A 12,229-nucleotide genomic window follows, 5' to 3' on the forward strand; every position below is an offset into this window, starting at 1 on the left:
CTCTTCCATAAAGGCCAGTGCAGTGTACCACTGATTGTTGTCCTATGAACAGACTCTCCCACCTGAGCTGTAGATCTATGTAGTTCATCCAGAGTGATCATGGGCCTCTTCGCTGCATCGCTGATCAGTCTTCTCCTTGTTTGAGGTGAACGTTTTGAGGGACGGCCGGGTCTTGGTAGAATTTGCAGTGCTCTGATACTCCTTCCATTTCAATATGATTGCTTGCACAGTCCTCCTTGAGATGTTTAAATCTTGGGAAATCTTTTCGTATCCAAATTCGGCTTTAAACTTCTCCACAACAATATCTCAGACCTGCCTGGTGTGTTCCTTGGTCTTCATGATGCTCACTGCAATTTAAAGAGACTATCACAGAACAGGTGCATTTATATAGAGACTTGATTACACACAGGTGGGTTCTATTTATCATCATCAGTCAACACTGGATCATTCAGAGATCCTCACTGAACTTCTGGAGTGAGTTTGCTGCACTGAAAAAAAGGGTCAGAATAATATTGCACATCCCACTTTTTAGTTTTTTGCTAAAGTATAAAATATCCAATAAATTTCTTTCCACTTCCCGATTGTGTCCCACTTGTTGTTGATTCTTGACAAAAAATGAAAATTTGATATCTTGTTGTCTGAAGCCTGAAATGTGGCGAAAGGTGTAAAAGTTCAAGGGGGCCGAATACTTTCACAAGGCACTGTAGTTTAGTTTCTGTTGAAGTTATTATGAACTGTCAAAACAATAAATCTGAGGGGAAAACAAACAGTTGTTCTGTTTTTTGCGTGTACATATATATTTGTTCTTCTTTTTTTCATAGCGCAATGTACAGTGAGTGGAAAAAATAAAAATAAATGAAATGTGGTTTGATCTTCCTTTGGCAGTCCGTCTTTTTGAAAACACGGCATTCGTTATTAACTTTTCCTTTCTTGACATGAGCTGACATTTTGAGGGTAACGTAGCGTCACATGTTTCTGTTTACTGTAATTTCTTGAAAATAATGTCTAAATTTATCCCAAAATATTTTCAAAAAGTCAATAGAGCGCGTTATTTTTAGGTATGGATAAAAAAAAATACAATAACATTGTATAGTGGTATATAGGTACATAGAGTGGTAAAAAATATTTACATATACATTTTGATATGATATTCAATGTCTTATGTTATACATCTATATATATTACGGTAATGTATGCCCCCAACCTGAACTCTCAGACGTCCTCCGGGAGCTTGCCTTTTACGATCGTTAGCGTAGCATGTTTGTTGCTACCACACCAAAGCTCAGAAATGACTCCCCGTGAGTTTGTTTTAACTTAAACTAAGACAAAAAATCTTGACTACAACGGCTAGTTGTGCAGCTACTTTTAAAAGAAATGTGTCATCGCTCATGCCGATGATGCCGCAAACCCGGAAGTTGCGCAACAGTCTGAAACAACGATAGGTCAACGTGAGCTCAAAATAAGTAGTACGAGCCTCACTGGCACAAAAAGAAATGAAAAAAAAACGGAGAGTGCATACAGTTGAAATGCTCGGTTTTTTTTTTAAATCTGCCATTTACGCTCGTTTCTACGTAGTTTGAGCTCACGTTGTTTTGATAGCCACCTGACGCCATAGTGAAAGCTACTACAGTTTGGAGCCTAATGGAGGGCGAGAGGCTGCACTGCTTAACCAAAACTCTTGGGATTCAAAACATTTACTCACAGACGCCATGGATGGCACAGACAGTGACTTGCGGTGGGAGCAAGATGGGATGTTCATGATCCAGTGCAAGAGGCACCAGAACTGTACCAAGTCATCAATGATGAGTTTGACAGTGATGCACCAAAGGTAGCTACTATGGATCTTTTTCAGACTGGAGAGGAGTCAGGTGCTTCTTTTGAAGGCTTTGCCAAGGATGTGTAATATAGTGGATAAACTACACTATACACACATGTTTTATGCACAAAAATTTGATCCAAAAAATGTTCAAGTTAAGCAGTGTGAAATAGTTTACATTTTTAAGACTGTAATATGTGTCAACAGTATTAATAAAATGTTGTGCCATCATTGAGCATCTATTTTAGTTGGTTGAGGGATTCTGTTCTGACAATTACAGGGACCAGGACAAGCGTGCCCTGTGGCCTGGCCCCAGATTATATTGCCATTACATCAGCACGTGCACAATGATTATTAATAACGATTGTTGTACAGATTAGTTTTTTGAAAAACAATACAAGCACAAACCTATCAAAACATAAATACAGACAATTCCTGATATTTTGAGCATATGGGTAGCCGGTGCGCATTGTACATTGGTAGAAGGATATTCCTGCTTCCCGCATTGCTTTGGTTCTATTTACAGGATAGACATTGGTTTGCTGCCACTTTTGCCCCTGGCACAGGTTTCCGGCTCACTCACATCTCAAAGCTTTTAAGTCTTAAGAGAATCCACGTAAAAGGCCGCATGCTCTGTTGGTACGGATGAAAAGAAACATCTGCGTCAGAAAAGTCCTCTGTTGTTTGCTTTTTGAAATTTATTATTATAATGATACAATAAGAGCAAAAGACCTATGACATAATTTCTTGATATCTAAGGATGCATTTACATTTGTTTTAAATGCGGCGTCCATGTGCTCTTAGTGGCAATGCACTGGAGTATAACTAAGCTAGCATGGAGGATATCCAACCATTTAGATCCAGCCTCTGGGAATTTTACATAACACATCATTGGCGCACATTGGTTTTTACATAAAGACAAAGAAGACCACAAAGAACCACTGGACGGGCGTCTTAGCCTCAGACGAGCTGCTGCCTGTGTTTTGCAGAGTCCTCTAAAGCTTCACGCTCCTGTGGTCACTGTTGTGCTCAGAGAACGCCTCTGCTCATACCCAGACAGAATTCAGACAGAAAGCTGCTTATTTTTTTATATAAGAATAATAATATTTTAGGGGCTTTTCTTGTAGCCTAAATCTTCAGTATGAGCAAATGTCAGTCTGAGAAGATATACTTGCATCGGTTGTCCGTATGTTGATGAAGTGGTCACATCGTATCAATGTTTTATGCTCGCGATCCAAACAAAATTGTATTAATTGACAAGGATTTCTGTTCAGGGAGGTGGGCTGGCTCTTAATGCTGAGAAATAAAGAAATTTCCTGTCGAATGATCGCTTAAGTGATGTAGCGCAACTAAGATGCAGCAGTTTATATTTCAATGTAGCTCTGTGTTATTTCATACTGAGGCTATATGTCATTGCTCTACCAAAGTGGCCACTTTGTCATTCCAAAGCCTCATGACATAGCCACAACTAGGGCGGAGAGGTGCAGAGTCAGAGTCAGAGCCATCTCAGGAGAGAAGCTGACTGATTACTTTTTCAACCTGACACCACATGAGATTCGCGCCAGTTGACTTTTCTCAATACAAATTATTTGACATTTTATGTTCCGTTGTCACCTTTAGTCTAGCTGTTGTATGTTGGCATATGTATGTGCACGCATATACTCGTGCCCACACAATGCAAGGAAGCAAGATTTGCACACAGTTATACAACACACCATACCTAACTTTCTGGATTCTTTATTTGAACCACATCAGCCTCTTAAGACAAGTTTGCTTCCATTCCTTTCAGTCTCTATGATCTTAATTCAATCAATTACTTCACAAATGAAGCCACGTGAATCGGCACAATATCACATCAGTTAAAAATATAGATTGGTTAGCAGTCCATGACAGCATTCCCAGCCTCTCCAGATTGCAGACAGAAAAAGAAATTGATGAATTTGAAGACCTGTCAGTTGCACAAGCCTATTTCCTTAATGGGAATGTGTTTCAGATGGGAATTACAAGTTGAAATATTCTTTTTGATTATTGGACATCCATAGCCAAATATGATTTACATTAATGAGGATAAGTGTAGTAAAATTATCTTCCAGCAAATGAAAGTTGAGTAATGGCCATGGCAACTAAGCACTGAGCTGAGATTATAAGAGGATGTAATGTCATTTTAATTAGGTCAAATGTTATGACTTTAACGTTTGATCTTATTGGACAGTTGCACATATTCTTTTAATATGATAAATATTTTTGAATGGCAGACGGCATGTTGTTATCTCTGGCAAGTAGGCAACGATGCCATTCATATGTTATGTAAACATTCATCCATTATCTGAGCCACTTATCCTCACAAGGGTTACAGAAGTGCTGGAGCGTATCCCAGCTTTCATTGGGCAGGAGGCGAGGTGCATCCTGAACTGGTTGCCAGCCAATTGGAGGGTACATAGAAACAAACAATCATTCGCACTCACAATCACACCAAAGGGCAATTTAGAGTTTCCAATTAATGCATGTTTTTGGGATGTAGGAGGAAACCAGGTGGACGGAGAAATCCCACGCAGGCACGGTGAGAACATACAAAATCCACACAGGCAAGCTGAGATTTGAACCGTGGTCCTCAGAACTGTGAGGCAGACGCTCTAATCAGTGCCCGTTTTGTAAACAGTATTTAAAAATATATTTATTTAGAAAATATATGCCCCATAGTCCTATAATATTAACACAGATAACGTTGGCCAACTGCTGGTACTATTTAACTTTGTTGAACTGTTTAAATGTATAGTATAATTTTAACATCACCATCCCCAAATACTGCATCTTCATACGCAACATGTATGTCTTACTAGAGTGGCACCAACTACCATGGACAAATTCCTTGTGGGTTGTTACATACTGTACCTGGCCATTAAAGGTGTTTCTGATTCTGACTTGAATTGTCCCCTCAGCATCAAAAGGCACATTAGTTGCACAATTACTGCACAGATCTACTGTATGTCATTTTAAGTCAAGTACCATAATGTCAAGCTCCAGTGAGTGGTCAACAGAGTCTTAACCCCCAGCAATATCATCCCATTTATCCACCCTCTTTTTTTAATGTCTTATCTAAAAATGCTGAAGTAGCAACACAATTTAAATAAATATGCAGTTGGAATACACAGTATCAGTCACTGTGATTTGACAGGCGTGTATGCGCCCGCTCGCCATCGCACTCGCAAATCTCCACAGTCAAGCCCGTAAAATCACTCGCGTAAAATTTGTTACGAGTGGAAATACATGGGTATTAAAAGACATCACTTATTTTGTGTAGTCTTAACCAATGTTCCCTCTAAACTGCACAATTGTGCACTTAACATACACACTCAGCGCACATGAAAACTGATTCAGCCCAGTGAACCACAGCCTGACGTCTTTTTTTTTTTTTTAACACAGAAGCGCACGCTCTATAACAGCTGCTGCTCAGCCTATTTCTACTTCCTAATTTACCTGACACCGCACCCCTCCGCTCTTAAAGAGGTACACTCATAATTTCAAACAGAACACACACCCACAAATTTATATCTGCAGGCATAACTTGGGGACCACACCCATAACATTATATTTGTGGTCATGACTGACCACACCCTTACATTTTTCAAATGTGAGTGACTGCAGTATGTAAGCATACAGTAGGTTCTTGGGGGAATATTATGTACTTCAAATTGGAATGCTGAGGAGAAAAACAACGTATTTGACTTTCAAACTCATCACTTAAAGGGTAAAATTAAATTTAAAATATATTTGTGTAGTAATCGTGCATCTAATGAATCTTTTGATGCTGAGGGGGTAATTCAAGTCCTGCTATATGCTTTATATCATTCCCGTACGTTTGTCCTTCAAGCGGACTTCAAGTCGTTTGTTTCATCTAATGATTCAACAGGTAGACTATCTCATCGATATAAGATGGAGCATGATGCTTTTTCTATGGTTTATCAGAAGACAAATACAAACTGTGCTGTCTGAAAGTAGAAACAAGGTGCTATTGTGCATTTCAAACATTTTAACAAAGTTATCAAACTCTTCATTCTTTATTAGGCTGGACCATATTGTGGTCTTGGGGGAGAAAAGTCCATTTCAAAGTTCAATTCATAAAGATGCATAAACATGTTCGTTTTTGTGTGTGTGTGTGTGTGTGTGTGTGTGTGTATGTGTGTCTGTGTCTGTATGTTTGATTTAGTTGGATGTCATTGCTGTGACAGCTTTATTGCTTTAGACCTCTGCCGGGCAGGTTAGAGGAGGGAGCTCACGACTGATGAGCATGGCAGGAAATTGGCAGATGGAAGCATCCATTTCACCGCTAATTAGGCTGTCCAGAAGCCCCCCGACTGACAGGGTTCAACTGGGCAATGTAGTGGCTGCCAGCTCCCATCCTGTGCGCTTTATAAAATGCTCTTTAATTCCCCGGCACAATATCATTAACTTTGTAAGTGGATGAACACAATGGACAAGCAATTTAATTAACTTCTACCATTGAATGTTGGAGAGGGGACTAAATGAAATTAATGCACAATATTTTCCAGTGAGGCAGCCAACCTTGGGAGTGGGTCTGAATTGTTGGCAGGTCAGGCGCTGCCATGGGTTTGGCCTATTATGCCTTGTTTAGCCCCATCCATAATATGTTCCTCAAACGAAAATAAAATCAGTGGTTTTGAGATCAATCATGACTATGTGTCCCTCTGCATTCTGGGAGATTTTAAAATGATGAAGTGAAAGTCTGGAGACATTCCGCCAAAAGCTTTCACATTCTACAACCATAAAATAGAGATGTTCCATCAGACCTTTACAGCAATGGACAATTGCATGACATTTAATTAAAAGGCTAGATTGAGTTTGGTAAATGTACTTGATACAATTTTCTTCTGTATGAAGGTACATTACACTATTGTAAACATCAGAGTTTACCTGTGTAGTAGTTAAAAAATTGGCCATTTAAAAAAAGTGTATAACTTATTTAATCTTTACTGCAAGTGATTTTGTATACCGTTTCTATTTAAACAATGTTGATCCTTAACTTATCACTTGCTGTAATATTATAGTATAACTTTCCTGATAACGGTAATTTTATCTATAAAAAGTAACAGAGCTTTAGTTCCATAGTAAACTCGGAGAGTTAAATGTTGGTGTTTGATTGTTAGGTAGTGAGGCTGTTGGGTTATAAGTAAAATTTATGTAATCATCACTTTGAAATGAAGTTCCTGTTAAAGTTCTTTCAGATCTATTTAATACATTTCCCAAATGTATTAAATTATGTGTGCCGCGTAACAAAGTTGAGAAAAGAGCTTATTCAGGACACCACAGATGGTTCCAATACTCGGCCCTCCTTGAAATCACAGGAAGTGATAGAAGTAGTTTTAATGAGTTTCTTTTGTGCGTGTGTGTGTGTGTGTGTGTGTGTGTGTGTGTGTGTGTGTGTGGTGTGTGTGTGTGTGTGTGTGCGTGTGTGTGTGTGTGCATCCAGTCAGGCTTTCCAGGCAGCCAATGAATAATAGACATTGTGGCTCAATACTGTGAATAATCAATCAATGGCTCAGGGAGAGGGCCTTGGCAAACACATAATGGCAGATTGGGGGTCGGCAGTGTACTCTGCAGTAGTAGAAAATACTAAGACCGGTCCATCTTTATCACTGGGCTGAAAATGTGCACCATCTCTATTGACGAGGCTTACTTTTATGCCGTGGATAACAAACAAGCTGTTTGTGCGGACTCGGACATTTTGTTAAAAGAGGCTCCTGTGAAGGTGCTCATTCAGCCCAAGATGTTGCATATTAATTGACCATTTGATTGTCTAAAAATACTGAAATGGATTTTTTTAAAAAAATATGTGGATTATTGAATTGATATGTTAACGTAAAAGAATTGAGATTGTACCTTCTTAACTGACTTTTTACAGATTTGTTGGTCATCACACACATTTTTAGTCTTAATTTATTATTTCCAAATTATTGGTTTGTCTTCATGTTATTAAGAATAATATTTTCCTGAATAATAATGTTTTTCCAAATAGATTCACTGCGGCAGGTTTGGACTTTGGGTCTCATATATAGATCAAATACCTCTGAACGCAACAACCAATGTTGATGAATCACTGTTTTTGTGTTTCTGCATCTTTGTCTCTTGTTCTTTGTTGTTGTTGCATTGTTGTTCTTGTTCTGTATGTTGTACCAGGGCAGCACCGACTACCGGAGAAAAATTCCCTGTGCGTTCTTACACACTTGGCCAATAAAGCAGATTATGATTCAGATTCGTTTTACACAAAATTGTCCGCTCATCTATAACTATCTTGTTCAATTACTGTCTCCCTAGAAGTAAATAGACATTAAAAACCAAACCCCTCTCCGAGCCTTGATTCCATCTACAGTTTTTTTCCCCTATTTAAAATGTTAGCAACCAAACCCCTCTCCGAGCCTTGATTCCGTTCTACAGTTTTTTCCCCCTATTAAAACTTCACTGGACCGTGACTACACAAACGCATTATGCCACACTTTGTTAGTGGGTGTGGAAGCGCTGAATATTATTCTGAGACGCTGTACAGTGACTCTTTGCTGACATTGGAGTGTGTATGTGGCAGCTCTCATGGGACTGGTGGCTTTCCTTTTGCACAGATTGGAGGTGAGACCTTGAAGAAAAATTATTACTTTTATGTTTGCTTTATGGCCCATTTTTCACATTAAATGCAGAAAATCTATTCAGAGGTCACAAAATCCTGCTTCTCTCCATTGGCCAGAACTAATTCCCCCAGCCCTTGGTATCGACAAAGCATTCATGGGAGCAAAGTATGCAGGCTATGTACTGCAGCACTCAAGTCTCTATTTTCTACTAGCCAGTCTATTGGGACTTGTTCAGCCCTTATCTGCTGGGGTATTAGAAATGTCAACTGCACACTTGCATGAACAGACACAGACACGAAAGGAGAGCAGAGCCCATGTTCCCTTATCTCTGAGTGCCATTGGTAATACAAGTTGTGATAAGAGATAAGACTGGCAGAACCAGCCATAAAATCTGAGCTTTTATGGTGTGGTTCTTAGTCTTTCTGTCTACAATTATAGTGATTACTCATTTTCCCTCAGCTCCCCCTCAGCACGAATCTAATAGACTGCATTTTACTAATGGGGAATTAAGTAGCCACTGTGGCAGTGGGGTTTATAAATATGTAAAATATGCTTTTAATTATTTCATGGGAATCTGGCAGCTAATCAATAAAGTGAGACATGACAAACATACATTTGACACAGGCCATTGTAAAGCCCTTGGTAAATGATATCCATGGCCTGTCAGCACACCCCGGCCCTCATGAATATTTGGAGCCTGTCTTGTTAGGAGACAAATGGATTAATTGTGGCCTGCTAATATTATAGCTTCTTCATGAAGAGCGACAAAGTGAGGTAGATGAGAAACCGGAGCAGCCACTTGTTTTTCGAACCAAGATGTTAATTGGATATTTACCATGGTTGAGGGTTAAGTAGTTTGCAGAACACAACTAAAGGTTAGTTGTGCATTCATTCGTGATCATCGATTTCTCTCAACCATTAAAAATTATGTCCTGTAGAAAGAAAAGCAGTAACAAATGTGAATATTATGATGGTTACTTTTTGTTCATTTGATGTCATCTTCCTGTTTAAAGTTGTTTTTGTTGCAGATATATATTTAAAGTAGGAACTGCTTTTATATTCCAAAAACCCTTTTGTTGCACACTTTTTTTAATTTTAATAACGCTTTACAATGTGTTCAGATTTTATCATGACTTATTAATCATGGAAATGTCGCGGACACTATTTTTAGCCTCAGAACATACTATTTTTTATAAAAGTACTGGCATAAAAAATAAAACTAACCCTTTTCAGTTACACGCAAAATATTACAGTTTAATATTCAATTCTTCACCTCTTTAGTTAATAATTATCCATGCTTCCATGAGTGCTGGAGCCTAACCCAGCCAAATTCGGGCGAAAGACAGACTACACCTTAAACTGGTCGGCAGTCAGTCGCAGGGCACATGTCGACACCATCACTGAGTGGCAATCAATCCCACAGTGCCTCCACTGAAGTCAGGTGTGTGTACAACACAAACTTGAACAGTTTGCACTGTGTGCCATACTATCCTATCCTCTACTGCCTGTATATGATATGTACTGTTGGTAGTAAGATGAAATCAAAGACCTGCGCACAGTGGAGGTGGAATTTCTTGGAAGCCTGGAAACACTGGGAATCTGTGACCATGAGTATTGCCTTTGCCCAGTACTATCCCTTCTTATTCTTAAGCCCCCTCCTCTATGTGTCCACCCTTTTTTTTTCCTCTGTCCTCCACGAGAGCAAGGAAGTAAGGGAACACACAGGAGGTATAGTTCACTAGCCAATACACTCATCAATTAAATGTGAGACTTTTTTTTTTTTTCCCTATGTCTGAACTTATATGTCAAGGAGATGAGCAGGACCTCATGTTTGTGCTTTTGACAAATCAGCAAATGTTTCATCTCAAGATGGGCCAGTGCTCATAAATAATGCAGGTTGGGCCCAAACTGTCTCCCATTGTGTAGAGGAGAGGCATTTTGTCCAGGCATCAACAAGAAAATGCAGGAAGACTAAAGCCATGCCTTGTCTCTATCTGCCCTAGTCTTCAAAATTTTCACTTCATTACTTTCAATTTATTTCTTTTTTCCTCCATCGCTAACCTTAACTTGACAGTTATAGTCTTTACCTTTGCCATTAACTTTTTGCAATACCCACAAGTATTTTAATTTGTACTCCTCTTTAGCGAACACAATTTACTCACCAGCCTTCGCCTTTGGAAAGAAAAAAAAAAAAGACTCGGAATTATCCCGACCAGAGGTCTGCCATCTCAAAGACGTGGTGGATTGAGCTTGAGCTTTGCCTTCAGTTGCCCTAAATGTAAATAGCGCCAACAGAAAGCAGTTTAGTGGACTGTGAACCGCATCAAATCCCCATCTGTGCGACTCACTTTTTCCTGGGAAAGTTTTCAGATTGTTCACAGAGAAAATTTCGATTTTAAGCCTATTGAAGGGGATCTTTACCCATTCAAAGGTTCAGCTGAATGTGTTCTTAGCAGAATTTGACGAATTGCCACTTCAGAAGTAGTACATACAAATTGTTCATACGCCGACTGCTGTTTTCTGTACTATGTGTATGTTACCATTTCGACTTCTAATTGAGCAGAACTGTAGTGTGACAAATACTTGTATTGTGATTACTTCCTGATTTCCCTAATGGTTGATGGAAAATGGATACTTAATATGACCAAATGCATTTTGAAGGAATTCCGATGTCTGTTTCTTTCATCTTAAAAGATTACACAACAAAATTCAATTGAAATAAAAAAAACATGTAGTAGTTGAGCACTGTTCGACTATGACTTCTGCTGCTTCATCTTTTTGTCTCTTGTTCTTGCAGGCTTTGGGAAGTTTCTACTTCATTCATGAGTCTTTGAAAAACATCCAGCAGTTTGATTTCAAAGGTGGGTCAAACACATACAGAACAGCAACGCACTCGAAATGAACTGCTCTCATGGTGGCCCATCACCCCTCCCCTGCATATCACATGCGACCATTGGCAAGCTATTCCCGCTTCAATCAAAACCAACGAGGTAAAATAGTCTTTGAGTGTAATGTTAAAAGGAGCTGGACTGACTGGTAATGTTTATTAATATTGGGATTTAATTCATAAGATTTTGGCCCTACTGTAATAGCGTTCAATGGGTTATTGGACAGTTACGGTGGTCTCATCAGCCTGCGGTGTCAGAGGGCCCCTGGGTCCTGTGGCCACGCTAATTAAAAAAGGGATATAGATGTGGAGGCGCCTTGCTTCCTATTAGACCCAACTCAGCATTAGTACCAGTTACCTCAGTGAAGGACAGGACAGGGCGATGGCAGGGGAGGGGTCCTTTATGAGTGACAACCACTGCTCAGTGCATTTCTGATTTACCATGTACAGTATTTGGACTATTAAATACGACTTTTCATCTCAATAGTCAATTAAAAAGTAACGTCTTTTTTACTTAATACAACCTTAACAAATGTTTCCATAATAGTGTAAATTTTGAATCACTTTAATGTATATGTACAGTGTATACTGTATGCTTAAATATAACAACTAAAATTAGAATGTCAGTATCCAGGAAATTTGACGCTGAGGTACAGAATGAGTAAAGGAAGATCCCATTTTATTTTGGGACAAATTGAAATATTTTATTGAAACATTACAATAACTATAATGACTTATAATTAAAGTAAATTAAGTTAACCTTTTTTTTTCTGAGGACTGGGGTTCAAATCCCAGCCCCACCTGTGTGAAGTTTGCATGTTCTCCCCGTGCCTGCGTGGGTTTTCTCCAGGTGCTCCAGTTAACTCCCACATCCCAAATACATGCAAC

General features: G+C 39.1%; 1 protein-coding gene across 4 annotated transcripts in view; it reads left to right on the top strand.

Moving 5' to 3' along the window:
• Positions 1-12,229, top strand: part of LOC133509797 (inositol polyphosphate-5-phosphatase A-like) — a 218,480-nt gene that overhangs the window by 107,565 nt on the left and 98,686 nt on the right. For all 4 annotated transcript variants that reach the window (XR_009797447.1, XM_061837168.1, XM_061837170.1 and 1 more), the window contains one exon: positions 11,252-11,315. Coding sequence is in view for 3 of the 4 variants with exons in the window: in XM_061837168.1 (XP_061693152.1) it covers positions 11,252-11,315 (64 nt within the window). In the remaining variant the exon portion in view is untranslated. The remainder of the gene's footprint in view (positions 1-11,251; positions 11,316-12,229) is intronic.

The sequence above is a fragment of the Syngnathoides biaculeatus genome, chromosome 12 (genome assembly GCF_019802595.1).
Source record: "Syngnathoides biaculeatus isolate LvHL_M chromosome 12, ASM1980259v1, whole genome shotgun sequence".
In the NCBI taxonomy this organism is placed as follows: domain Eukaryota; kingdom Metazoa; phylum Chordata; class Actinopteri; order Syngnathiformes; family Syngnathidae; genus Syngnathoides; species Syngnathoides biaculeatus.